The 26,329-nt window shown below is 48.6% G+C and overlaps 1 protein-coding gene across 1 annotated transcript in view; it reads left to right on the top strand.

Annotated features, from left to right (window-relative positions):
- The window catches only part of LOC128270632 (T-box protein H15-like), a 51,328-nt gene that overhangs the window by 15,875 nt on the left and 9,124 nt on the right, over positions 1–26,329 (top strand). The window contains exon 4 of the mRNA XM_053008041.1: positions 18,574–18,859. Within this exon, the coding sequence (XP_052864001.1) occupies positions 18,574–18,859 (286 nt within the window). The remainder of the gene's footprint in view (positions 1–18,573; positions 18,860–26,329) is intronic.

Below are 26,329 nucleotides of genomic sequence, written 5' to 3' on the forward strand. Positions count from 1 at the left end.
AAACATCGCGGCGGCCTGGAACCAAACGGAATAAATCAATAAGCATAAACGTGAGATTTACGCTTATAGATTTTTCTCAGTTCGATTTGTTCTCGGGCCCCCACCAGCCCCTTACCCCACGCGCGGGCCACCCGTTGCCCTCTCGGCCCTTTCGGATCGGGTCGAGTCAGGTTTACGAGTTTAACACGTAACAGCCAGTTTATTGGCTCTCGGCGGGACTCGGCGACCCCTGCTAAGGCTTTGTTCGCACCGAGCACACGGGCTGCTGAGAGGGCTTACGAACCGCGGTTAGCCGCCGTGAGGCTTACGACCTGCAATCCGGCGTTGGCCTCCGGTGGATCCGCGGTGCTGATGATCCGCGAATTTATAGACTGCGAACGTGCGGCGGTCACCCGGCGATCTTAAGTCCTTGTTTGCGGTCGTTGTTAGTGAGTTGGGCATATCCGAAAGGGCACCGGTCTTCGGGGTAACAAGACACGTCGGCAGTATGTTCAGGTTGTTGTTTTTCGAAGAACTGCTGCTTGGTAGGCAGCCATCGTAGAGCGGATGATGATGTCTAGTTCGGAAAAAATATGTGAGTTGCTCGGGATGGTCTATATGTGCCTAGAACTTTTCACTTGTCTTTCTAAACACAAGACAAACGGCTGTTTGTTTCAGTGAAATGTGTCGAATGCCAGATGATTGTTTCTTTTTGCGATCATGGCGCACGAAGCAGGAATATCCCATCATATTCCTACTCAAGCTGTAATCGTCTCGGCTTATCACCGTGCGGTATCGTTTGAATGAACGATTACTGACTCGAATAATGCTTACTATTTTTACATATGGTTGCCAGTGTGTAATTTTATGTGGTAAAAGCATATGTTCGAAGGCCGGCTAATATGTAATTCATATGCATGCTTGTAGAAGACGAATCAGAACAAAGAGCATGATAGGTTCGAAAGAAAATTTTGCGGCAAATCTTTACCTTCAAGATCTTGTACTTACTTTTCAACATGTCCAACTAGCCAAGTTCTCCCAACGTTTTACAAGGTATTTCATTCCTCCAGTGAAAGATTCTTCCAGCTTTTATCGAATTCAGGACGCGATAGCAACCTTTACCTCATTGTCCGAGTCATTTTGATTATTCTTAAGGTCTCTCTTGCGTGGAGTAACAAACTAAAAATTTGCAAGATCGAGAGAAGGGTATGGAATCGATTCAGGCTTCAGGTTTTCCAGAAAACTCTTCAGTTGCACGCGAAAAGGGCGGACGAGCGTTTCGCTTTCACTTTCCTTGTATACTCCAATTCGTGATTAGCCTAGATATTCCTGTTGAGGGATTTGCCGGTCATTTTGAATCAAATTTTCGACAAGTTTGCGACTATTATCATCGGAAGTACTGATTGGACATCCGGTGTGTGTTTTGTCAACAATTAAGGCTTATACAGGATGGTAATCTTGAAGTCTTAGTAGTTGCCATAATACACGGAAACATGAATCTCAACAGGATCCATTTTCTCAGCAGCTATAAATTCGTGCAGTTTGTTTAGCGTTGACATACGAGAAGAGCACGACTTCACGCTTCTACTACTCAAAACAAACTGAAATGAAGCAACGTCATCAAACTGCGCAGACGTGAAGAGTAGAAATAGCACGCTTCTGAAGCTTACTGAGCTCGTCTTCTACAAGCACGTTTGCATTACTTCTTGTATGTGTGCCATGTACAAATCAGGAGTATAAAAATAGCTATAAATAATGTATCAATATGTATGACATGTATAAATTCTAATCGCTTGCAATGTTTATTTAAAAGGTTACAAACAAATTGTTGTGATCTACAAAACGACTTACTGTATTGTTTCTTCTTGAGGACACGATGCTGTCCCACAACCCCAAAGTCTACATAAAGCAAATTAATTTCGTTATCTTTCCTTACATAAAATATCCCTAATTGGTTTGGCTTCGTTTTCAAAAATAAATCTGTGACCTTCGGATCGATCCGGCTACATAGACATTCGTAAACGTTCGAAACACCGATCGGTAGGCAATCCGGAGCCCGGAGAAAATCGGTAAACCGATAAGCCGCTCCGCCGGACGGTCGGTCGGGCGGCCGGTCGATCAGCATGTAATTAAAATTAAATTTATGTATCAAATTACTGCTGGACTGCGCCGCGGCCGTCCGAACACGAGCATTATCACCGATTCCGTGTCGTTCGAAAGTGACAAAACAAGATAATAAAAGAATTTCGGTTCCTCCCGAACGATCGGCCGCAGATAAAGTCTTTCCTTTTTCGGGCGAACCAAAAGACGTTGCAGGCGACAGCGTTTTAGATAAGAGGCAGGCCACAGGCAGGCGCACGTCAAAGGGACATGGGTCTTCTTCGCCCGATCGGGAAGTCTGGAATATGCGGGTGATTTTATGGGACACTTATGGGACTCGCTTTCCTCTCGACGGCCGGTTGGGTTATCCGGCGGCTGTCCAGCTTCTCGGCGGGCATCGGGCTCGGCTGGCCGGCCCGGGGCTCGAGCGATAATCAGTTCGATGACAGGTTTAGTCGTTGTTTTGCCGTTAATTTTATTAGTTTAATTTCCTTAATTTTCTGATCGCTCACGATCGAGTCGCGCCTCTCCGGTTTGACGTTGAACTTTTCTGTTCCACCTTCGGAGGCGACTGTCTGCGAATAAACACCTTCATTTGATTGCCGTCGGGAAGGCACGGCAGGAAGGCAGAACCGATTATCCGCTTCATCCGGCTTGCGCACCGTGAAGCGATCGTGCCAAACGACATGAAATTTGATCCGAAAAATCGTTAAAGATCGTTGAAATCGCGTCGCACCCGTCGGCTGGATCCGGTTGTCCGGATCATCAGCTTGCACCCGCGGAGATGCTGCCTCTCGCCTGCTGCCCTCGGCCAGCCGGGAATAAATGGTCTCATGGTGCATTGCGCAAATTGCTGTCTAGTTTCTAATTAAGACCCTTATTTTTAGCGCAAATGGCGTCGGGGCCCCGGAACGCCTCGTACGAGAGGCGCAGCTTCGCCAAGTGGCTCTCACGTTTCCGCGTGAGATGTGTCACTTTACCACTGCATCCCCCCCACCCCTCCGATCCCTCCTCCGTGGTTGCGATCCCCGGGCGTGATTATGATTTCACAAGATAAATTTCCGATCATGAATGGACCGCAAAATTACGCCACATAAACAATTTATGCGCTACCAACCCGGGGACGGCCGGGACTGGGTAGCAAGACGAGAGTAGAGAGTTGTACGAATGGGGAAAAAAAGGACGACGCATAAGAAAACCACCGGCGTGTGGTTCCGGGGTGGTTGAGTTCTTTCTTGGCCGGGGCAAAACAAAACAAAATCAAGAAAAGGAACGATTGCGCATCCGTTTTATCCCTTCCCTGTTCCCCTCCAAACCCGCACCCTTCCCCTCGTGCGGGCCACGGACTTCACGTGGCCGTCTGTCGCGAAAATGGCCGGCCTATGCATTAAATAAATAAACAGTCATTTAGTTTGATTTATCTTCCGGTGGCAACAGCTTCTTCATCGCGATTTATGTTTTGCCTCGGCCTTAAAGCCCGGCCAGCCCCGCGCACTTCCTTCGCCCCTTTTTCCTTCCACGTGGCCAGAAGATTTCGTGAAGGCGCGACGGTGCAGCTGCGAACCAGAATCAAATGGTCCGCGGCGGCGTTGGCCAACCCGCGATTGGCTCGGCCCGTTCGCCGTATCGAAAGACAGAAGTTATTACATCCTTTTTTTATTCCTTTCTCCCCGACTGCCCGGTTGCAAAGTGGGGGTCGGTTCGTGGTAAATATTTGCACTGCAGTACAATGCGGCCCGACGGATACACACACGGAAGAATCGCACCTTTCGTGTGGCACGATGCAACGCGAGGCGCCGTGGCTTTCGCGCGAAATGACGACAATCCGTTTCCTGCGCACCAGGAAATCTCTCGATGGTCGGATATCGAGAAATTCTAAAATGCTCAAAACCGATTGCAGCGCACTCACCTGCCTGCCGCGGCCGATTAAAGGATTCCCCCGCCGCTTTGCGGAAGACAAATCGATCGCCGGCCGGCCGGCTGGAACGTGGCCGGCTGGCCAATGTGTCATTATTTGCGCTGAAAAATGCACTCACGATCGATCAAGCGGCTTATCCGGGCTGTTAATCTGCCAATTTCCGGCTGACTGAAGCCGCAAGCGGCAAGTGATAACGAACGAGGCCCGGCCGTTTTGTAACCGTTTTACGGACACTCCGGGTTACGGTTCGGATGCCAGCCGATTATGGCCGGTGCATGATGCATCATCATCGGTCGGCCGATGGGATTAGTGCGGCGTCCGAAAGGGGTGCGTAAGTGCCGCTTGGCTCGAGCACCGCTTAAGGTTAATTTTATTCCTCATCGAAGGAATTGCATTTCGATTAGCAGTGGCTCAGCTCGCGTTTGATGACGCAAAAACGCGTAGCGAAATGAGGTCGTTTGTAACACGAAAGGAAAGGCCAACAATCGTGAATTTTGCCAATGTATTGGAACTACAGTTCCCTGGTGGCATTATAAAAATCATATCTTTATTTCCTTAATGGTACTTCTTTTACGAGAAAATTCAATACGAACATATTTTTGTTATCTTTAATAGATTTGCGATAGTTTGATGAGAAACGTTCTGAAACCCTTGGCCAATTTCGTCACAATTTGATATGCCGAAGTATTGAATGTGGAAGATTAATGAACTGTATAAAGTCACTAGCGTAAAGAAGCTAGGCAACTGAATATTGTAATAATATGTGAAAATATGAAATATCAAAATTCTTTTGGAATCGCAACATATACTCGGAAACCTCAATACCAAGTCTGTATTGAGGTTTCCGAGGCTGATAAATTGTTGATACGACTCAATTTATGAGATGTTGAACTTTTCTCTTTTATGGTCAAGGCATTATGATCCAATAATGTACCTAGTCTGACACAAAGTAAACAGGACTTTTTCAATAGGGTCATTTCTGGTGGCGCCATCTCAATGTGGGTATATTTGTTTGATAGGTACATCCTTTCCTGACTTCCAGTCAAAATTTCATTAAATTTGGTCCACTTGGTACAAAGTTATTGTGCCTAAAGTGACAGTATGTCTCTGTTGTCGGTACAAGCCTTCTGAATGGCCATAACTGGCCAAAAATGTCAGCAAAAAGTTTTTTTTATTGGCAAATGAAGTTTCCCGAATAGATAAAAGTCACAGGGTACCAGATCAGGTGAATACGGAGAATGATTTATCGATAAAATGCGATTTTTGATCAAAAAATCAGTGATCAGTGATCAGGCAGTGATCAGGATTCTGATCAATTTTTGGTCATCAGTGAGTTTGTGTGGCACAAAGTGAGCACACTCCTTCCGATAACCCAATCGTTCGGTCAAAATGCGATGAATCGAATCTCTGGACATTCACAATTCCATTTCCATAAAAAGGAACGACGATTTCGAGTCAGTTTTGAGAAAATTACGCCCTTTTCCAATGCTCTCTGGTGCGTAATCAAGAACTTGGCTTGGCCAACACGAAGGTCGTCGTTGAAGTCTTCACGACCGTTTTTGAAACGCGTATACCTTTCATAAATTCTGTCACGGGATAGACAATCATCACCATAAACTTTTTGCATCAATCTAAACGTTTCGGTAAACGTTTTAGCGAGTTTAAAACAACACTTGATTTTGGCTCGTGTTCATTCTTGTACCGACAACAGAGACATACTGTCACTTTAGGCACAATAACTTTGTACCAAGTGGACCAAATTTAATGAAATTTTGACTGGATGTCAGGAAAGGATGTACCTAACAAACAAATATACCCACATCAAGATGGCGCCACCAGAAATGACCCTATTGAAAAAGTCCTGTTTACTTTGTGTCAGACTAGGTATAAATGAAACTTACAACTTAGAACTTACTAAAATTTCATGGCCGTGGAGCTGGTCAAATCATAAGAAGTGAAGATTTCACCCTATGACGGAATAATGCAGCAATCCGCAAGGCCCAAGCAGTCATACAGTATTTCGGGGATGGTATTAAGCTTTTAGGCTACTCACATCGTTGTCCAAGCCAGATAACCATTTGGAACATGTGTCCATTATTAATCTTTGGAGAATCTGAAAAGAACCCACATAGTTTAAAATAATTTAAAATTTAAAATTGGGCCAATTCGGTATGATTTGTGTTGGAGAAACGTGGAAAAGGTTCGCCATAAAATCCAACTGATCTAATCTAATCTTATAAAAAAAATTCGGCAGCACTCAATATTAGAAGTCATTCGAAGGTTAGAAAGGTACCAGCCACGCACCATGCACCTCGGCTACAGCTACTTTAAATAACGCGCGAAACATCGAAACTCATTTGCGTTTTCGCATTTCATGGCCGAGCCGAGCCATCGGCGAAGCGAGGAGCTTACAGCTGATTAGCAAGACGGTTCGAAGTGATTTACAATCACACACCTTACTCTCCCTCTCGCTCCCTCTCTGTTTCTGCTTTCCGCGCCTAAAACTCTTCCCTTAGACTGCCAATCAAATTATGATCCGTTTGGTTCCGCGGGTTCGGGAGTGGTGGGTGATCCATGGTTTCCGGCCACCGGCCACGGCGTTTCCAGCGTGCCCTAAGCCGGAGCGGCCAGAAGGCTCCTCGAAACGAATCCGTGAAGAACCGACCGTGTTACGGGCTTCCCACACCGGCGGTCTCCGGAAGTGGCTTTCAGCCAAATCTTGCCGTTCCCATTCCTCTTCTTCGTCCAGTCGGGTTGCTCGAGTGTTACTAACTACGCGCGCGCCCAGCAACCAACCTATCCAACAAGGGCAGCGACAAGCCAACGACTCGGCGGCCTCGTTACGTTTGATTGAATTTTTCCCAGCCCTGCCGAGAAACTAGATTCCGCCAAATGGACCCTGTCACCGGACCGGGCCGGGTTTTTGGGGTGTCCGGTTGTTTTCCGGTCCGGTCTCCGACATAGCCGGACGGACTTCCCATGACTCGTTTTGGAAGATTTTCGTTTGGCCAGATGGAAACGAAACGAGTTTTTTTCTCGTCGAACAATCTCTCATTGCGTTCTGGTAACAAGTAGATGACGTGTGACTTGTTTTTGTCTCAACCTAGAGAAGCTAGTGACTCGCTTTTCGGAGGCAGTGACCTTAGCGTTTTGTTGGAAATGGGAGCTGGGACGATGGGAAACAGTTATCTTCACGATGGAAATGTTGTGTTTTCAATTCTTGAGCCAGGTTTTTATTAGACACTGAGTCAACAGTTTTTAACTTAGTCCACAAGTCTGTAACTACGCGTAATGATACAAAAAAAGTCGTCTGTCATTTTGAGAACTCTAAATATTCTGGAGTCTAGGTCCCGGACATTAACAAAGTTGTTGAAAAGTTGGAAAAATACGCCAAATCAAACGAAGTACATTATTTCTATTTCCACGCAGTGCTCCTACTAAACTCCTCTATTTCGCTCCTCTCGTTCGAGTGTATTCCCCTCAAGAGTCGAAATGGTCAAATCGGTTAGGAACCTACACACCGCAGACCGGTCCGAAGGGTGAATCGATGGCCCGATGGTATGTAAATCAGGCACGATAAATAGGCACGGACAGCGGGCGAACCCCTGGCTCGACCTGGAAGCTCACCCAGCCCGGCTCTAGAATGCCCTCTCAACACCTCTTTTACTGCTTTGCATGAACCAATCCACCTAGGCTGGCTAGGTTGGCTCGTTGTGCCTTTGGTCCGAGGAGGAACACCGCCGCCAAACACCTTCGAACAATATCTTATCTTATCGCTAGCTAGCTGGCAGTGGCGGGAAAACATGATCATTACACGCTTCTGTACGCCGTCGTTCGGTGGGAAGGAACCGGTTTGGCCGACCATCGCTAGCTTCCGGTTTCGGTGCACCCGCCACCCGTTGGTGTTGCAAGGTGTCGGTGGTGGTGCTGGTGTTCTGGTTTCTTATCCCGATGGTTTTATGGTTCTTATCCTGCGCTTAAGTGTTTTCCTTTTGTTTTTGCTTACTCCTTCGCGCATGATACCTGGCAATTTGCGGCCATATCGGTTTTGATATCGGGAGCATTTGTTTCACATTTAACGCACGGAGAGGATGGGGCCACCGGGACTGTGGCACGGAGGCACAGCCCCAGTAGATTGCTATCGCTGAACATGCACTGCTCGACCATTCTGGCATTTAAATTAGTATGGTTATGGTCGTGCGGTAACTGCTACTGCTTTAAGGCACGGAAAACGGCATCGTCCGCGTCGTCGTCGTGGATTAAGTGTTGAAAGTAACACCGGTTCCAGAAACTGCTCTTTAATTTCTTCGCTGTTTTAAGGTTTAGATTAATTGCCAGTTATATCAAGACTCGGACTTTCTTACTCCTGGATTTTGTTCATATTATTATATGTTGTCACTCAATTGTTGAACAAAACCTGAGGTGTACCTCACATTAATTCAGCGACCCAGAGCACGCTTTCGTGACGATTGATCGTTCCCTTGATGGCGGCAGCGGAAAATTGATTGTCCGACAGACGATGTTTCGTAATGCTTCCATATGCTGCACCCGATGCTTCCCGAAGGAAACTCACCGTGGCGCCTTAACACCCGGCGGTCTCTGTGTTGTGTTCTAGAGGCATTCGCCGTCGTGTGCTTCTTGAGCTGGATGAGCTGTTAAAAAGGATCGCGGTGATCGCGGTCCCAAGCGGTGCCTTTGCCGTCCTCGGAAGTCTCGTAAAACACTGACCACCGAATCGGGAGCTCGACAAAAATTGGTTTTCGTCCAGCCGTGATCGTGGCCGACCTTACTAACGCTCGTAAATCTTGGGCCCGCTTTACACCCCTGTTGAAGGTGATGATATTTATGCTGCGGTGTCACATTATGCGCATTTTTGTGGCTCTCCGGCTTCGGTGCGCGGCAGGTTGCGTGAAGTTGTATGCGTGCTTGGGCGGTGAGTGATAAAAGATTCCGTTTTCGTGCGAAATAAATACACCACCCGGCTGCCCGGATGCTGGACGGACGCACGGTGCACGATTTATGTTTCGCCCGTTCATAAATAATGCGATTATGGTCGGTGCGAGTGTCGATGTGGTCTGTGGTGTGTTTTTTGTGTTCCTTCCCCGATTTTATTTACCCCACGGTCCCCGGTTGGGGATTTTTAGTTTATTTCTTAAACAGTTTCGATTCCAAGAAGCGAAAACCAAGAGCAAGTGTTTAATTTTTCGCTGTTTAATTTGATTTTTTATGATCGCGGCCGCGCGGCCAGCGCCACGGATGATGCACCCCGCTGGGATCGATGGGGATTCCCTGGCGAGGGCGTGTAAAAAACTAATTGGCCAAAAAGCCCATTCCGGGTGCATTAAATGAGCTTCGGAACGTGTTCGTAGTCCGCAGTAGTTCAAGGTTTGCCGCAGGTTGACGATCGGAGTGTTTTCTTCTCGCCGATCGGAGAGATCGGTGTTAATGAGACGCTTCGCGAGACTTGTAGTCCTTCTTGTAATTTAATTCACTTCGCCCGATAGCGAGAGAAAATTAAAGGAAAGTCCACCGTGGGTATGGCACTGCATGGAGCCTCGCGAAGGACTACAATATCGTGGCCGAGAGGACTCCCATTCGATGGTGGCGCATTTTTCACACATAAGCACCTCATTGTCAATTACGTCACGTGTGTGTGTCCTGGCAGCAGCCTGGAAGCCAGCCTTTCCAGCCAGTTCCCGGGCTGCAGATGGGCGCTTGGCAGCGTGGCCAACAACATGCAAATCGATCATTAGCGTGGCTCGAAAAGAGTTTTTTTTCCTGTCTGTGTGTGTGCCATCCATAATTTGCCTTTATGTTGCCTGTCACTCAGACGGCATCGGGGACGGGAAAACTGGTGTTACATTTTTATTACGGTACTTTGTATTTTTCGACCCATCGCGGATCCGGGCGGTTCCGTTTCACAAGTTACCGCTCAATCAATACCCGGTGGTGCCACTCCCGGCGTCGGTGGATGCATAATGTATGGATGGGTGGGTGAGCAACGAAGAAAAAAACGGACGTAAAACCGATCGAACGACAAATGGCATCAAACAAATTCACTCGGCTAGCGAAGCCGAACACCGTGACCGTCCGTCGTTTTTGTTCTTCTTTTCCGTTCTTTGAGTAATCATAATTTTCGAAATTAATGATCCGTTCGCTGTGTGCGGCCGTGTCGGTCGGCACGATCCAAATGAGATATTTCCAAATTTGCCTCATAAAACATCGATGCATCGGTGAGAGACACAAACAAAAAATAAGGAAAACACGGACACCAAATCAACAGAGTCGTTGAAGTTGATAATACTAGTCTGGACTGGAAGGTTGAAGCCGTCGTGCCTGAGCCTGACGCCTGACGCGTTGCTAAATGATGAGAAAATTAGTATCACTACATTGCAAGTTGTCAGAATTTTCGACATTTCGCAAATCGCCCCGAACGACCCGAGAAATTGCCGCCGGTTAGGAGGAATTATTCAGCCTTTTTTCTCCACCTCCAACTGCGGACGACCTTCCGTGACGGACAGGAAGTGATGGCACGCCACAACGACCTGTAATGCGAATCATTCAATTGCACCGAACCCGACCACCCGGAGAGGGCACCCGGTTTTCTGTCAAAACATTCACGACACGCCGCGTGCTTCCGGAACACACTAAACAAACGCCCAGTTTTTCGGCCGCACCCACCCACCTGGGGCCATCTGCGGGATTCCCACAAAGCTGTGGCTAGGTTGGGAGCAAACGATGGTCGCGCAAATTAAATTGATTAAGCCAAATGTCAAACTCCGGCAGTGACACCGGATTGGCATGCGAAATGCGGCAGCTTGCGCAGCGATTGTTGCGCCGGTCCCGCCGGGAAGTGCATGGAATCCTAGAAAGGTGAGAAAAATGGCACCCCAGCGGCGGCGGAAAATTGGTTGATGCTTCTGTTTTTTTTTCCCCGGATCTTCGTTTCGTTCCGGTACCGGTAAAAACATGACAGCGGCAATTGCTGGTGTCACTTCTTCTCTTACTCGAGCGCTAATCTGTCAATCAAAGTATTTGCACCCCTCCGGATCCGGATCATCCGGTGGACGGGGAAGTCATCTCGGTGCTGGTGTCAAAAGTGACAGCGCGGTTACAACACCGATTGATGTACACGACGAACAGACACCGTCGTCCGGTGCCGACCTTTCGTGGCCCTGCGGATTCTTCTTCCTTTAGGTGGCCAATCCGCCGGGCTCACCAAGGATCTGGTGGTGTTCGGTGATGCTCGGTGTCCCGTTTTTGACACTCCATACACAAGTTGAGACAAAAAACAGCAGGAGTCGAACGAAGAAGCTCATAATTCCGGTTCCGGATGCTGGATGATTGGGTTGATTGTTGAACGCACGCGAGTCGCGCGCTTTGCTCAATTCACAGCTCGGTGACAAATCCGTGTCCGTGGCCGATGTGACGAACCGTGAGATTTATCACCACAACGAGGCGCAACCCCCCCCCGTGGGGGACCGTCGTCCCGAGCTTTTATCGGACTTTAATTAATTGCGCGATTGTTTCCCGGGGACTGACGGCCGAAATGGCCGCCATTCGTCGGAAGAGTTTCGGTTCCTGTTTTTTCTGGTTCGCTTTTGGGTGGTGATGAATTTGATGAATTGTTAAGCGACCGGCGGGCAGCGGGTGGGGTCAGCAATCAAATCCCATCCCTGGTCAGCCGCGCGTTCGATTCCGGGTGGATCGCGTTTCCGGTCTAGGCATGGGACGCGAATGTAAAAATTATGTTAATTGAAACGGGATCGATGCGGGACCGGTGAGCAGATTAATGGACCGTGCGCCGAAAATTTTCCTGTGCCCGTTTTCCCGAAGCTCGAGGCAACAAAAAAATGGTACGGTTGATCGGTTTCGGGTGTCGTTTATTTGAAAACTATTATTTGTCCATCAAATGGCCCGATGGCCCGATTGAGTTATGGCCGTGAGCAGCTTTTCGGTTCGACTATTGACCCGATTTTATGGTGTACTTTGGGACATTCTAATAACGATAGAAATGTTTATTTATCACCGTTACATGCGTGGTGGCTTCCCGGGAATAGTAATTAATCCACCATCGGAGAAGGGCAACCTAATTAAGAGATGTTTATGAAGGCCGGGTTTTGGTTGTCGAAATTTATGTTACGATGCGATCGAATACAGGCATTCAAAACTTTATGTCGTAAGTTTTACGACTTCCAGCAAACTGAATCGAACCGAACCGTGTTTCATGTTTTCGTCGCGTTCCGTCCCAAGCAACACTTTAATTATCAATTTGCCGTTGGGGTTTGGGCGTTTGGGTTTCAAGTTTTTTTTACTGTCAGCTTCAAGTTGATGAAAAGCATTTGCGTTCTCCATTTACACCCCCAAAAAGTGATGGAAGTTTTGCATTTGGAATTCGGAGAAGTGCGATAACGATCGTTTCAGTACGATGGACATATAGTTTTTTTTTCGTTCGAGACTATTGTGTCTAGCTTGGTGGACCTCGGCATGAGTTGGCGAAACGTTTCCTGCTTGTCCGCCGGAACGACGTGACGTGGAAAACCTGACGACTCAAGGCGCGGACCCGCGGACAAGGCGATCAAAATAATGTTGTATCATTTTCATTAAAACCAAACCCATCAAGCGGCCGGCAAGTCCATTTCCTCGGTAGTGGCCAGTGGTGAACGGGGAAAGCCCTACTTTTTGCCCGGTGGCCAAGTGAAATGTGTGGTGAAATAAATTAGCGGACATTACCGTCGCCTGCGATCGAGTTGAGAGAAAAAGTCGGCCGGCGCAGGCCTTTCGGCACGGCAAGGAAGAAAACCCTGAAGCCAAACGTATATTCATTCATCGTGAAATTGAATTCCATGCTTTCCAGTTCCCTGAGAAGGCCCCCAGTTTGGGGCCCTGTTCGTTTTCCCATTTGTGCCGTGGCCTCCATTCCGTAACACGTTCCATTTGTTGCCTGTTTTTGAACAAGTCATAACTGAATTTTTTTTACACGATCTCTCTCTGTCTCTCTGTCTCCGTCTCTCGATCGAGACATTGTTTGGACCTCTTTGTTTCAGTAGTTTGTCTCGGTTTCGTTTGCGAACCCTTTTTGTTTCATAGGAACCACCGCGGGCCCCTCCTAAGCCAAACGGTTTACATAAAATGTAATTCCGATGGTAATGGCGTGTAAAAAAGTGCCAACTCACAACCATCAGGTTGAGGGCCCCTTACTGAATACTGTGAGCCGGCCGCCATGATTCATTAAAAGCGGCGAAGTCGATCATGGACCGCCGTTGGGTTGGGTGGCTTTTCCACGAAGGACCGGCCACTGGGTTGTTGTTTTTGTTCGCTCACCTTTCGACTTCAATATTTATTTACATAATGCCAACGATTGCTAATTTCGCCGGCCAGTGATGGTCGGCCAGTGATAAGATGGGGGGCCCGGCTGTTGCGGAGATCGACGAGTGCTGACTTGAAAATAGGGTGCTAATTATCGGTGGTTGCTGCGGTGGTTTGCTGATCGCGCGATATCAACCGTCCGCCAGGCGCGGATCTTCACCGGCCGGCCATTGGTGTCATTGGCTTTCCTTTCAGCGGTTCCCCGGGTTTTTAAAAGGTTTCGTTACCTTCTGGGGTACGATTTTATATTTTCTTGGACCCATTTCTAGGTGTTATGCTAACGCCACAATGCAGCAACGTTCTGGCTGCACCGTGTGACTTGGCTAAGTAGCCTTTCGGCCGAAAAGCGTCGCGTCCAGCATTTGGGGTTTAAGTGCCCGGCCCGGACCGCGCGGAATGATTTACACATTTTTACGCATACTAACTATCGGCTCGGGAAACACGTAACGCGGAAACGAAACGAAGATGAATAAGACCCTCGGTGAGGCGGCGAACGGGCAACTGTTCGAACGAATTAGCGGGGCTGCTTTTCGTGCGGCCGGCCGTCCGTCCGGTGCCGTCTTAATTAACATAAACCCGATCATAAAATAACGTGCTTGTCCGAGATCGTATAATGAGCTGAAAAACTGCCTACACGGGTGACGGTGACCTTAGCATAATTCATTTTTCGCTGCCCTGCCGTGTGTCCCCACGGGACGCGGGTTGCCAGGTGGAGCCGGAGCCGGAGCCGGAACCGTGTGCGCAGGACCCGAAAGGTCCCGGCGTTGACCCCTGGCCCGCACCTGTTTCGTAATAAATTAATGAACGGCGATAGGGCTCGGTTCAAAACGAGCGGCCCAAGAGGTCGCGAAGACCGAGGCGCCGTTGATGGAAGTCAAGGTTAGAAAACACCAGGATAATAGAGCCCTAATGCAATCCATCGGAACGCATGCTCTGCACCGTGGCAGACATATGTTCATTGATGTTTTCATCATAAACATTTATGCTTTTGTTGTTGCTCCTAATGCGATACTCGATTGAAGGTTGCATTTAAAGGAACATCACTGACCCGGAATGAAATTCAGTCAAATAATCACCTCAAATATTGTGAGGATTCGAAACTAAAAGAAAATTACCATAATTTACAAAGACCTTTCTTACATTTTAAAAAGGTGCTAAGGCTCCTGGTCTGTGCCTTATTAATGCAAGGTGCCAAACACTGCAAGAGACAAGAGGCCAGCAGGCAGCAAATGTTGTGATATGCCCACGGTTCAAATCGAAACGATTATGGGGTCTTAAGGATACTTAGCAGCATTTGGCAGGGATCATAAAGAATATGCACTGGAGTGATTCCGTCGAACAAGACAAATGAGTTACATGTTGAAGGTGTTGTGTTTTGGAAGGTGTACTAGGTTGTTCAAAAAGTGTTTTGCTTCGATAAGAAGAACACATTTTTATGGTTTGAAATTCACTTTGTTATCCCGTCCCTGAAGTCCCTGAGATTCTGGAAGGTCTTCAAATTACGGTTCAACAGCTGCTATGACGTCATCATTTGATGTTAAACGCTTTCCACGCACAATTTTTTTAGGTTTGAAAACAGATAGAAGTGGCCAAATCTAGTAAATACGGTGGATACTCGAACACTTCGAACTTTAATTCATGGATTTTTGCCATTTGTTGCATTGGCTGCATTATTCCATTTTTAGCGAACGCGGCACCCATTTTGCTAAGAGCATTCTGGAACCCAAAACATCAGTCAAAATATTGGTTATACTGCTCAATGAGGCCGTATGCTAAATCTCTTTAAGTGATTCGACGATTTTCCAATACGATATCCGGTATTTTTTAACGATTTCATACGTTCAAATACGTTCATATGAAGAGTGTACTAATTCCACAAAACAAATTAGTCTCGTAGCAGTGCTCTCTGGTCGCGCGGTGCATTTTCGCGGGCATTCGTTACACTTGCAAACAGCTATTAATCGTCCGTGCCGAGAGCACCGTGGTTCAGCTCCGTTCCCCAATTTGGCCAGCAGGGAACGGGTTGCAATGGGTGGAGACTTTAGTAGAGAAAAAAGGAGGAAAAGGCCCCGGGCCGAGTTCTCGCAACCGGAGGCTAAATCAAACGCTCATCAATCATTTTCGGGCTGGGCCAACCGCAGCCATCGATGTACTCACCGACACAGTCTGGACACACTGGACCGGTGATGGAAACAACGTTCCCGGGGGCCCCTGAAGTACGGCAAACATGATCCTGGATTGTAAGGGAAGCAGCTTTAAGGCCGGAACACCGGAACATCTAACTGTGCCAAACGCTCATCCATCGACAGCGCGATGTAAACGCAGCATAAGTGGTGCCTTTGATCTGGAACATCGGGGAGTGGAAAAATTCACGTACCTCTCATTGGTGCATAAGGGCAAAGCAAAGTATCGCAAGCGCAAATGGCAAAAGTATCTGTTTATGCGTTTCACTGTTCATGATTAATCGGCGGGCATCAATCACATCACGGGGCAATAATGTTGAATGGAAATAAAAACCCGCAGCCAGCGGCCGAAGCAAACAATGCGCGCGAAGAGCGCGCGATAAACGGTGAAACTCATTGGAACAGAATGAATGGAACGGACTGAAAATACGAGCCGGTAAATACGGGCAGATACAAAAAAATACGGATGGCAAAAGGTAAATACGGAGTACGGCAAAATATAAACACATTGACACGATGATAAAATGCGAAAACGAGGAAACGAACATAAAACAGGCCGAGCGAAGGGGTCTCGCGAAGGAGCTGCGCGATGCTGCCGGGGTCCGTTGGCCGCCGCCAACATATCGCCCGTCGGGGTCGTGTTGTCTACGATGGTGTTGAGCGCTTCATCACTGTCCGTCGGGGGCTGCGTGTGCCCGTGTCCGAGTAATATGCTGCACCGGCTGCAGCACCGAACACTGACAGCACAGAAGTCAAATAAAGGATCATCAAAATAAATTCTCTTTGCACATCATAATTCACTTACGGCCGCACCTAAACCGCGCGTCATTTGCACGCGAGACCTACGCGAGACGAAGTTCGAGAATTAATTCTCCTCCATTTGACGATAAAAACGGCCAACGATTATGCAACAACATTTCACATCTTAATTGTTGTGCGTAACGCTGGCCATCCTTCAGCAGACCTGCAACAATGGTAACGTCTCGAGCGAAGCAAATTACACACACCCATCAGGAGACCGGGAGCTGGTTTGTTTCCGATTGTTCTGCGCGAAACATATTACCCCACCGTGAACAGTGATTGGGCGGAATAATGTAACCGGCCGGACGTGGCATCGGATCATCGGCAAAATGAATGGTCTGCCTCATAACTTATCGACCGTTTGAGTCCGGCTCGCTCCGCTAGCTCTCTCTCGCGCGGGCCCCCGCTGGAAACAAGCTTGGTAATGATTAGCAAATTACTGCGGTACCTACCATGAAGCAGGGTAAGCAGCAAGCCTGCGTCTGCGTTAAACGTTGCTCCAAAACAAACTCGCTTCCGCTGCACTGCATCCGGCTAATCGATTCCGAAGCCCCCAGTCCAGCCTTAATGGCGAGCAAAAGGGCGTTAAATCGCACCGTTACGCCGGCAGTACGGCATGAAAAATGGGCAACGATCGTTGGGGAGGCGAGCCCGCAGAGAAGAAACGAATAAAGGGATTTCAATTTTCCACCTCATTTCGTACACCCCATTAGGCAGCAGTGACCATTAATTCATGCGCCGAGTGAGAATCGCGCCTGCGCCTGGAGGTCTTACCGTAACGGGGCTTGTAATAGTTGAGCCGAAGGAGACCCACGCAAGACCTGGCTGAGTCGGCCAAGCGGTGAGCTTTCCATTTTCCCAACTGTCACAACCTCCACCGGCGATCGAGAAAATACACTTCCTGTCCCGCGCTTCTTGAGGTGGATCAACGCGCCGATCGGTCCAAATAAGTCTTGTGGGACTCAATTTCTGTTGGATCATCCACCAGGGGGCCCAAGCCTGCCCGAAGTAATGACAGATGTTATTAATTTCTGTTCCCACCTTTTGCTCATCAAGAAGGACTTCTGGGACCGGCTCGCTTTGGAGTCGCTCCTCAAGACTCTTAAATATTATGATATAGCTCAATTTCCGTGGCCACACAATGTGGGCCGCTTTTTTCTGAGCCGCCTTTGTGGCCGCCACTAGCCACCACCAGCAACTTCTTGCTCTTTCCTTGAACTGTGCCGTTTTGCTATTCTTCGGCCGGTTCGCCCTCCGCGGCACTGTAATTGCAAAGAGCGAGAGCGGTTGATGTGGTTTTCCCTCGCGAGGTCTCAATGGCCGACTTTTAATGGAAATTTATCTCCGTCTTCGTTACATTGTGGCCCTCAAGTTGGCGGTGTGGCATATGCATTAATCGTGAGATCGTAAGGCCGCGCGTAACCGGGTGGCTCGCGGCTTGAAATGCGCTTAGGAAGTCCATTAGAGACTGATTGAAACGTTTCTCTTATTGGACCGCTCGACATAACGAGCCCGGGGGCAGCATAAAACAGAAAAGTAGGTTCCTGAGCTGTGGTGACGTTCCATCCACCTATTCGCGCCATTATGCTACTCGGACTCCGGCTGATCGTTCTCACAAGACAAAGTAAACGAACGTGATGAGGGTGCCACCATCATCATCATCGGCGGTGGCGCGGGTTCGGTAACCGGGAAAAGGATCCTTTCCACGAGGATCGATCATTTGCGCTAATGACAGATGTCAAAACGTCCAAGCCACCACAGTCGGCCAATCGGGGTGGTCGAACTTCGAACACCGAAACAGCTGCCGTGCGGAGCTAACTGGTCCTCCACTAGGAGGATCGGGAGCCTCCTTTTCGGAACCTCAAACTGCAGCACGCACCACTTCAAATACTTATCATTAGCCAATCTAATTACTTATGCTAATGGGTCTTGTAATGGTCGGGCCTTTGTCGGGCGTTGGCTACATTGCTGATGTTGCTGGTAAGCCACCAGGTTTTGGTTTTGAAGCGCAAAAGTGTTGCAGAACGGAGCGTCCTTCCTTCGGAGCGGTGTACCATTATCCCCTTAGTTGGGCGATAATTAAATGCAATGCGTTATTGAATGTTTCCCTGGTAGGTGCATCAACTCATCAGCGCAGATGGTGATGGGGTCTTGTTCGTGAACCCGTTTAAAGTGTTTTGAAATGTTGTAGTTATGCTCTCTTCTCCTCTCGTTCACACCCAGGCGCATGTTTCCGACGGTGCGCGTGTCCTTTTCGGGGCCGCTTCGACAGACGTCGCCGGCCGACCGGTACGTGGTGTTGCTGGACGTTGTGCCGATGGATAGCCGGCGCTACCGGTACGCGTACCACCGCTCGTCCTGGTTGGTGGCCGGCAAGGCGGACCCACCACCGCCGGCACGGCTGTACGCCCACCCGGACACCCCGATCGGAGCGGACGCCCTCCGCAAGCAGGTCATCTCGTTCGAGAAGGTGAAGCTCACCAACAACGAGATGGACAAGAATGGCCAAGTAAGTAGTGGTGTAATCTGAGCCGTGGATATGTGTGTCGTGTGAGAGAGACACGGGTGGTTCTGTGGGTCGTGTGCCCACCGAAAACCTAATACCGGCGCCTGCTGCGCTAACGATCCGTTCGATGACGAGCGAGAAGGTTGTTGCATTAATCTTATACACGATCAGGCCCTCGAAGGGCGATAAGTTGTGGCAGAGAAGGGTCTGCGATGGAGTTTCTTTTTGGGGAAGTAACATGATCCGGGGCGTTGGGGATGACCGCGATGGCGCTGTGATGATGTTCGACAAACGAAAACAATATTTTAATCATCCATTTGACACCGGGACTTCGGATTAAGTGGGTGGCCACAGTGAGACAACATTCAACATGCTTTTCCCAATAGTAGCTTGGGTTTCCATATTTTAAGTTTTACTTAAAACCAAATCAAAACTTTGAAATATGCTTGGGAGAGTGCTTGAAAATATTTGTTTCTCCTAATTTTAAAATTGTTAAATCTTTTAAAAACAATTGAAACTCGAATCTACTGAGTTTTCTATGTCGCGACAGTTCTCGAAAAGGAACAAAAGGAAATGCTATCTCAAAAGAATTACCAAGGGTAATTATTAGAGTGATCCATCTATTGTTTGGATTTTTAAGATGGGGCGCGAAATATCGAGATCGAAAATATAAAAATGCCGCCAGACCAAAATCCGCACTAAACAGTCACTTGTTCTGGGTGCATTGGCTTCTCTTGTCGACGTTGTGGTTTTTACGAGCCTCAAATAGGACAATTCTGATGATTATCATAACCACCGAGGTGGAAATGAGCTTAAATTAGATGAGCTTTTCAAATTTTATACAGTTTAAGTTGAAGACGTTGAAAATATAATTTTCAGAATGAACTTTGACGTTTTAAAAGTCAAGTTTAATGATAGATAGATTTTTTACAATAGATTTAAAATAACACTTGATGGGTCACCCAATATAAGATAGGGTTTTGTAATGTAGAACCTTAGACAATTATCTCCATTGCCATTTACGTCAAAAGTAGTGTCAGGTTCCGTTATGTCTCAGTACCGCAGGACTTCAAGTGCATTAACAAATAATTATCAATTGAACGTGGCGAGCAGTTCCACAAGTTATTTTACTGCAATAACATTTAACAATGCAAATCCACAATTAACAATAATAATATGCTCGTTTGACCTCGGCTCACCGACCTGAGACAGAACCTTACGAACCATTATCAACCGAATCTTGTTCTCGCTTGTTCCTCCCAGTGTTTAGCTTTAAATTGAGCATGGAAATAAGTTTTTAACCAACTGCCAAAGCGCCAAGCGTCCCAAGTGCAACTTCCAAATGCGTTAAAGTGTGCCCTCCCCAAAAGCCTAAACCACTCGGAGGACCCGCCATCGGGAGCCAAGCGCCAAACTGGCTGTGGCTCCGTGCCGTCGTCGTCGCTAGCCCATTTCCATAATTTTCCAATAATCGTAATTTTTCCAACTCCTCACGTGGCTTTCTCGCCAGCAACGCGCGCGCGCCCGTGTGTGTGTGGCTGTCAGGGGGATACCTTCCCGTTTGGTGGCCGCGACCCACCGGCACGTGAGCCGGGGAAAAGCCAGCGGTGGTCAGCCAATCGCCAGCCAATTCCGGCCAGATCCGGCGAGCCGAAAAAAAAACGAAACCCACCGAAAGCGAATGGCGCGAAGGAAAAGCTCCGTAGAAATTATGGAGACAATTAAAGCGGGCTGCCCATAAGTTATACCTAATTAATACATTTTCGTGAGGGTTTCTCCTGGAGCGCCGAGTGCCTGGTCCTTGGTGCTAAGACCCTCCCCCCGTGCGGCCAGGAAAGTGTCAATGATCGTAACTCGAACACTTTACGACGCTTTTCCATTTGACACCTTCATTGCTCCAGGAGCTCGTGCCGCTAGATGGCTCCCCGGCCGGCCCGGAGTGCCTGCCGTACACGTGTCCCGCAAATGGCCCCGGGGTTCATAATCCTGACGCGCGTAATGGCATATCGTTTTCCCCGCCTTGGTGGCCGTTTGCTTCTTGTTCCTTCTGAAGGATCAAGCGATCAAAGTTGGCAGACGCAGGAGTGCCATTGGACATTGCGGACACACACACGGACGGACGAAGGAGCAAGCGCGAAGCAACACGAACGGCACAACGGCGAGGATTTGCATAATCCTAATTTCGTGATTATTTCGTTGACCTAACACATTCGCACCTTTCGCCCGTCACCCGCCCCGTGGACCCATGTGGTGCCTTTTGGCCGCAAGGACCTTGGGTTTGGTAGTTTGTGCTGTATTTCCGCTGCTTTTTTTTACGAGCCCCACACACACACTAGCTCCAGTTTTATGTTTTCGGTCGGCCCACGGTCGGCCCACTGAAGGTACATAATTTACTATTATTTCGTCGGTTGGATGAATTATTAATGGCGGACGGCCATATTGGCCGAGTCTCGAGGAAGACCGCCGCCGTGGCTCCGCCGTAGGTATTGATAGTCGAGTTGAGTGTGATATTTTGACACCTTATCACGTTCACGAATTCACGGCTGATGGGACCGGTGTGTCGGTCGGTCGGTCGGTCGAAAAGAAGTGCAAATAGGCCGCTGATTTGAATAATTTCGCCTTCAGCGCGCCCAAATTGAGGTGGCGAGGTTCGGAATACCAAAAAGCGCCGGCCTGCAATTGATACAGCCGCAGGAGCGACAGAGAGCGAGAGCTCCTCTTGATGCCTGGCCTCGTTGGGCAACTCCCCCCGGGTGGGGACAGAAAACCGGCTGCACATTAATTACCCACCGACCGCAAGTGTCGCGAGTTGATTATCGAGCGAGCTCTCTCAATTAGCCCTCTAACGGGCCACCGCGGCCGCGGAATGACATCTCGCCGAAGCGGGATCCCAGAACTAATCCGCCGAGCCTGGGGAGTGAGCTACGCAATCGATGGAAAATTATGACTCCATTCGAAATCCGGTCTTGGGCGCGCGTTGACAGCCGTACATCCGCGCGACCGCGCAATTGATCGACGTCCGAAGTGTCGATGTTGCGAGGTGTCGATGCTCGATTGGTGGCGACTCGGTATAGAAAGGGACCAAAAGAACCATTACACCACCCGGTGTCCGGCCGTCGAAGAGCGGAGTCGGAGTCGGAGTTGCATAATTTGCAGATCGTTATCGGAAACACTTAATTAATCTCGACGAGCGCAGGGTGCAGGTTAAGACGCTCGGATACTCGGATTGCTACCGGCCAGGTCCCGGGGTACACTGGAACGTGAACGTGGCTCGCGACGTGCCGTGTGCAAACCAGTTCCATTGGGACAGTGAAATATTGCTTATTAAATTATGAAATAATAAAGTATTATGATTACTTGCGATCTGCGCAAGGCTTTTAATGACCACGCCGGGCGCGCCGGGCGCACTGTCAACGGAGCGGGCGTGGAGCGAGGACAACTTTCTGACGAGTGACTGCTACCGAAGAAAAGGCCTAGTGACAGCGCCTTCGGACGGTCGAATCCGTCTATGATCCATGCTTTCCATAAAAAGCTTTAAAATGTGGTGTCACCATTTTAGCTATTGCAAAGCTCAGCCCCCGTGACCTCGCCAAACTCGTGCACCCCAAAATCCGGGTGCGCGTGTGTGGGTCGCGTGGGGCCTAAAATGACCACCGAACACCAAGAGCATATAGTGTCTAGAACGCGGCGGCGGGGGTAGAAAGCGAAAGACATTTGATACTGCTACCCGTTGCAGCTTCGTCGAACGTGGCCGCGTTGCTTACGCGTTTGTGTCACGGTCCAGGTGTCGCGAGAGACGGTCAGGAGCTGCCACCATGCGCCTGACTCGTATTCAGGACCGCCCGTGGCGCTCCCGGCGTTCCATTTCGCGTTCAGTCCGCGTCTGGTCCGTGGCCTGGCCTGGCCTTGCTTTTGCTTAAAATAGCCGTCGACGCACGCCCGGGAAGGGGTGAGACGTGGTGGGGAACTTGTCCGAAGTAACCGAAAACCGCACCATGGGTGTGCGCGTGTGTGTCTGTTTAGACCTGGGCGGCCTCATATCGGCCTCGAAGTGGCCAGCACCGCGAGTCGGGCATTTGTGGGTCGTTTTTCGGACATCAAAAGCAAACAGAAACCATATTTCCATATGAAGTTATTGTTAACGCCAAGAAACTTAAGTAACAATAGGACTAAGCTTACGAAAGGATCACAAAAGTTCAATACAAATAATGTTCAAATTAAGAATAATTGGTCATGGAAAGGGACAACTTGCCGTCATATTCGCATCATATTCTTCTAACAGTTTTTGCACTAAACCTTACAGTCACTTGTTTCGAATCTTTATCACATACTTTGAAGAAAACTGATTCATTATTATCTTCGCCTATAGATTATCGAAGATTGAGCTTCCCGATGGTCCAATATCTTTCAAACGGTTCTGGGTTCTGGGTTGTTTGGAGAACTAAAGTCTTTCAGCAGCCTGTTTTGTTGATGTTATTATCTTGTGAGGTACCTTTACATATGTGCAAGTGGCTAAACCAGACTAGAACAACACGAACAATAGCTTTTCATTGTACGCAATTTTAGCCGTAAACTTATACTTTTTTTGGATTTGAAGATATGAATTGTTGTCTTATTTGTTTATTCTACATAGGGTTAGCCAAATCCCTTTTTGTAGCGAGCTTTTTTCCTCCATTATGTTATTTTTTATTCTTATTCTCACTTGCTTTTCAGTTGACCTATATTCTGTTGTTTTGTCACTATTTACCCACAAGACTAGGACATTTTTACCTTTGTGGCGACATCTTGAGTAGTGAGTTCCGCTTCGAGTTACACTTATCGTTTCATTTAGCACTGCATTTTGACTTCCGATTAACAGTACAACATAAAAAAAAATGGCCCGGTCCGTTTCTCTAAGATTAAAAGAAAACAGTAAAACGATGGAGGAAGTGTTTGAGAATGCAACATATTATCGAGCAAGGAATTCTATTCGATTTTGCTAATTCACAATCAATAAATATACGGATTTTCAACACATTTGTGCCTATTTTATTTGTGTAACTTATTTACGTACTTCTTGTTGCTTCAACTCGATTACAAGATCCTAAAAGGTTTCATTGCAGAGATTCCTTTGATAGAGATTTGTTTGATAGAGATGTGACATAGATTTGTCTGCATCTATAAAGAAAGTGCATGGCCTACTTGAAATACCCAGTCATTTTGTAACTATAAGGACTGCTCGCTTCATAAAAAAAGTAGGTGATAGCAACACGTAAGTTAATTTGAAAATGTATCTGTATGGTAATAATTTTTTTTTTAATCAAATTTTTATGATAAGATTCTTACACACAATCACATTGTTGTACTGTCGCTAATTACATCTTCGGCTCATTAAAATTAAAATTAAACTGAATGCTTGCCTTCTGACATCTTTTGCACTTCTCGTCGATTGTACGCTGCAACTAAACACTCTTTTTTAATACCGCAAAAGTTGCCCGACAAACACCACGCGCCGCGAAGGTCGCACCATAACTTGTCGAACTTACTGCAGAACTTACTGTCGTCCGTCGGAAGAAAAATCCTCGACACCAGTTTTATCTAAGCGCTCCGTTAACACGCCGAGCCTCCCAGAGCGTGTCGAATTATTAGTTGCGAAACCTCTACACCCGGGGAAGTGCTGAATACTCCAGTTTGCAGGTTCGGGCAGGTTGACAGGTCGAAAGCCACCCCATTGGATTGGAGAGCGAGACCGAGAGTCTGGCCGTCTGCTGATAAGTGTCCTCGGTGGTGCAAAGTTTGGTCTCTCGCCGACACCGACAAACTTCCCAGGACCGTCGCTCCGTCGCTCCGATAAGATAAAACTTGTAATTAAGAATGTTGAAAATGAACCGCTCTATATGCTGACAAGTCCTGCACACGCCAGCCGGGTGGGACCACTGCCCCCGCCCCCTACGGTGGGTGCCCCTGCGTGTGGCCAATTTTCGGATAACGGAAAGGACCTCCGACCGGGGATAAAGTTAAATATTGTCTGCGAAAGATAGCTAGCATCGATCCCAAATCCCGAGCATCTGCTCCGTGTGGCCCACCCTTGTGGTTTATCCCCCACCCGGCGGGGGGGCGAGGACACCACCCTCCCGCGCGCGGTACGTGATCCGGGAACGCGCGGAAAGGCAGCAGAAAACCCGGTGATGGCGTTCCGAGCCACTGAACCGTGCTGAAAACGAACGAGCGAAGGCGAGACGAGCTGTGAAAAGCTGTTAGAAGAATCGATTTGTCGTCGACTTGAGTCCGTGGCTCCCGTGTCCTCCTGCAGTGCTCGGGCACTACCACCACTACAGCCGACGACCGACGGAAACTAATCCGACGGTCGTCGTTGTGCGATGTGGAGCCGTTGTCCTGGCAACATGGCGGCACCACCAACACGCAGCAAGCCTCGAGGTACAGGAGCAGAAAACGCGTAGGAACGCGCGTGTAGTTGTGTGCGCTCCCGTCCCCGGCCTGGCTGTGGTGTTGGTGAAGGACTCCAGGACTCCCGGGCCACCCGCGAGTGGGTGTAATGGAGGCGTAAATTTGAAAGACCTGATAAAACGCGCATGTCTTCGGTCCGTTCTACGGTGGTGTGCGTGTAAAGTCCTTGTCCGAGGTGGTGAACAAGGACGCGCATGGCATGGCCGGATGTGCTGGGGGTGGGTGCTTAGCATAAAAATGGCTACCCAACCACCCACGCCCGGGCCCGGGTGTGATGGTGGCGAGGTGTTAGCTTGATAAATTAGGTACGAAACATCACTCGGCTCGGCCGACCTCGGCCAGCCTTGCTGGAAAGCTGTTGAAGTGTGATGGGTTTCCTGTTCCTGCTCTCCTGGTGAGCAGTTTTTCTTCGCCCACCATAAAGTGAGTGAGTGGGTGGAGTGCTCAGCAGCACCCCTTTTCCGCTACCAGCTTTCGTAATCAGCCAAGCTGTAGAACTCCCTCGAATATTTGAAGAATTGTCCGACGGCGACCTGGACTGATTGATTTGTATAGGTCGGTTCGTCCTCCGGTATCCAAAACTATCCCCACTTCCCAGTCACGTCTCCATCTGTGTCCCCGTTGGAGCAATGGGCTCCTGTTTTACTAATGTTCTCCCGGACTCCAGATGGCGCTTCCGTGGCAAACATGAACCTCCAGGCCCTGGGCCAGCCTGTAAGCACTTCCGTGGACTGCCGTGGATTCGAACGTGTCGATAAATTACGTTGATTAGTGCTGTCGCTGGGGTAGATCGGTAGATCTCCAACACTTGCATCCGACGCCCATGCCAGGCCATTTGCAAACACTGCTACCGTTGCTGGCTGGCACCGGTCGCGCGCCTCGCAACTAATTACCGGGTAAATGTCTCCATAAAACATCCTCCATAAATTATGTGGGTTATCTCCGCTGTCGAGCTTCGAGTGCCGGGAGCGGGAGTCCCCTGGCCCGGCCCGCTCCGAACCGAACCGGAATGGCTGTTGCAACGCG

The sequence above is a fragment of the Anopheles cruzii genome, chromosome 3 (genome assembly GCF_943734635.1).
Source record: "Anopheles cruzii chromosome 3, idAnoCruzAS_RS32_06, whole genome shotgun sequence".
Classification (NCBI taxonomy): Eukaryota; Metazoa; Arthropoda; class Insecta; order Diptera; family Culicidae; genus Anopheles; species Anopheles cruzii.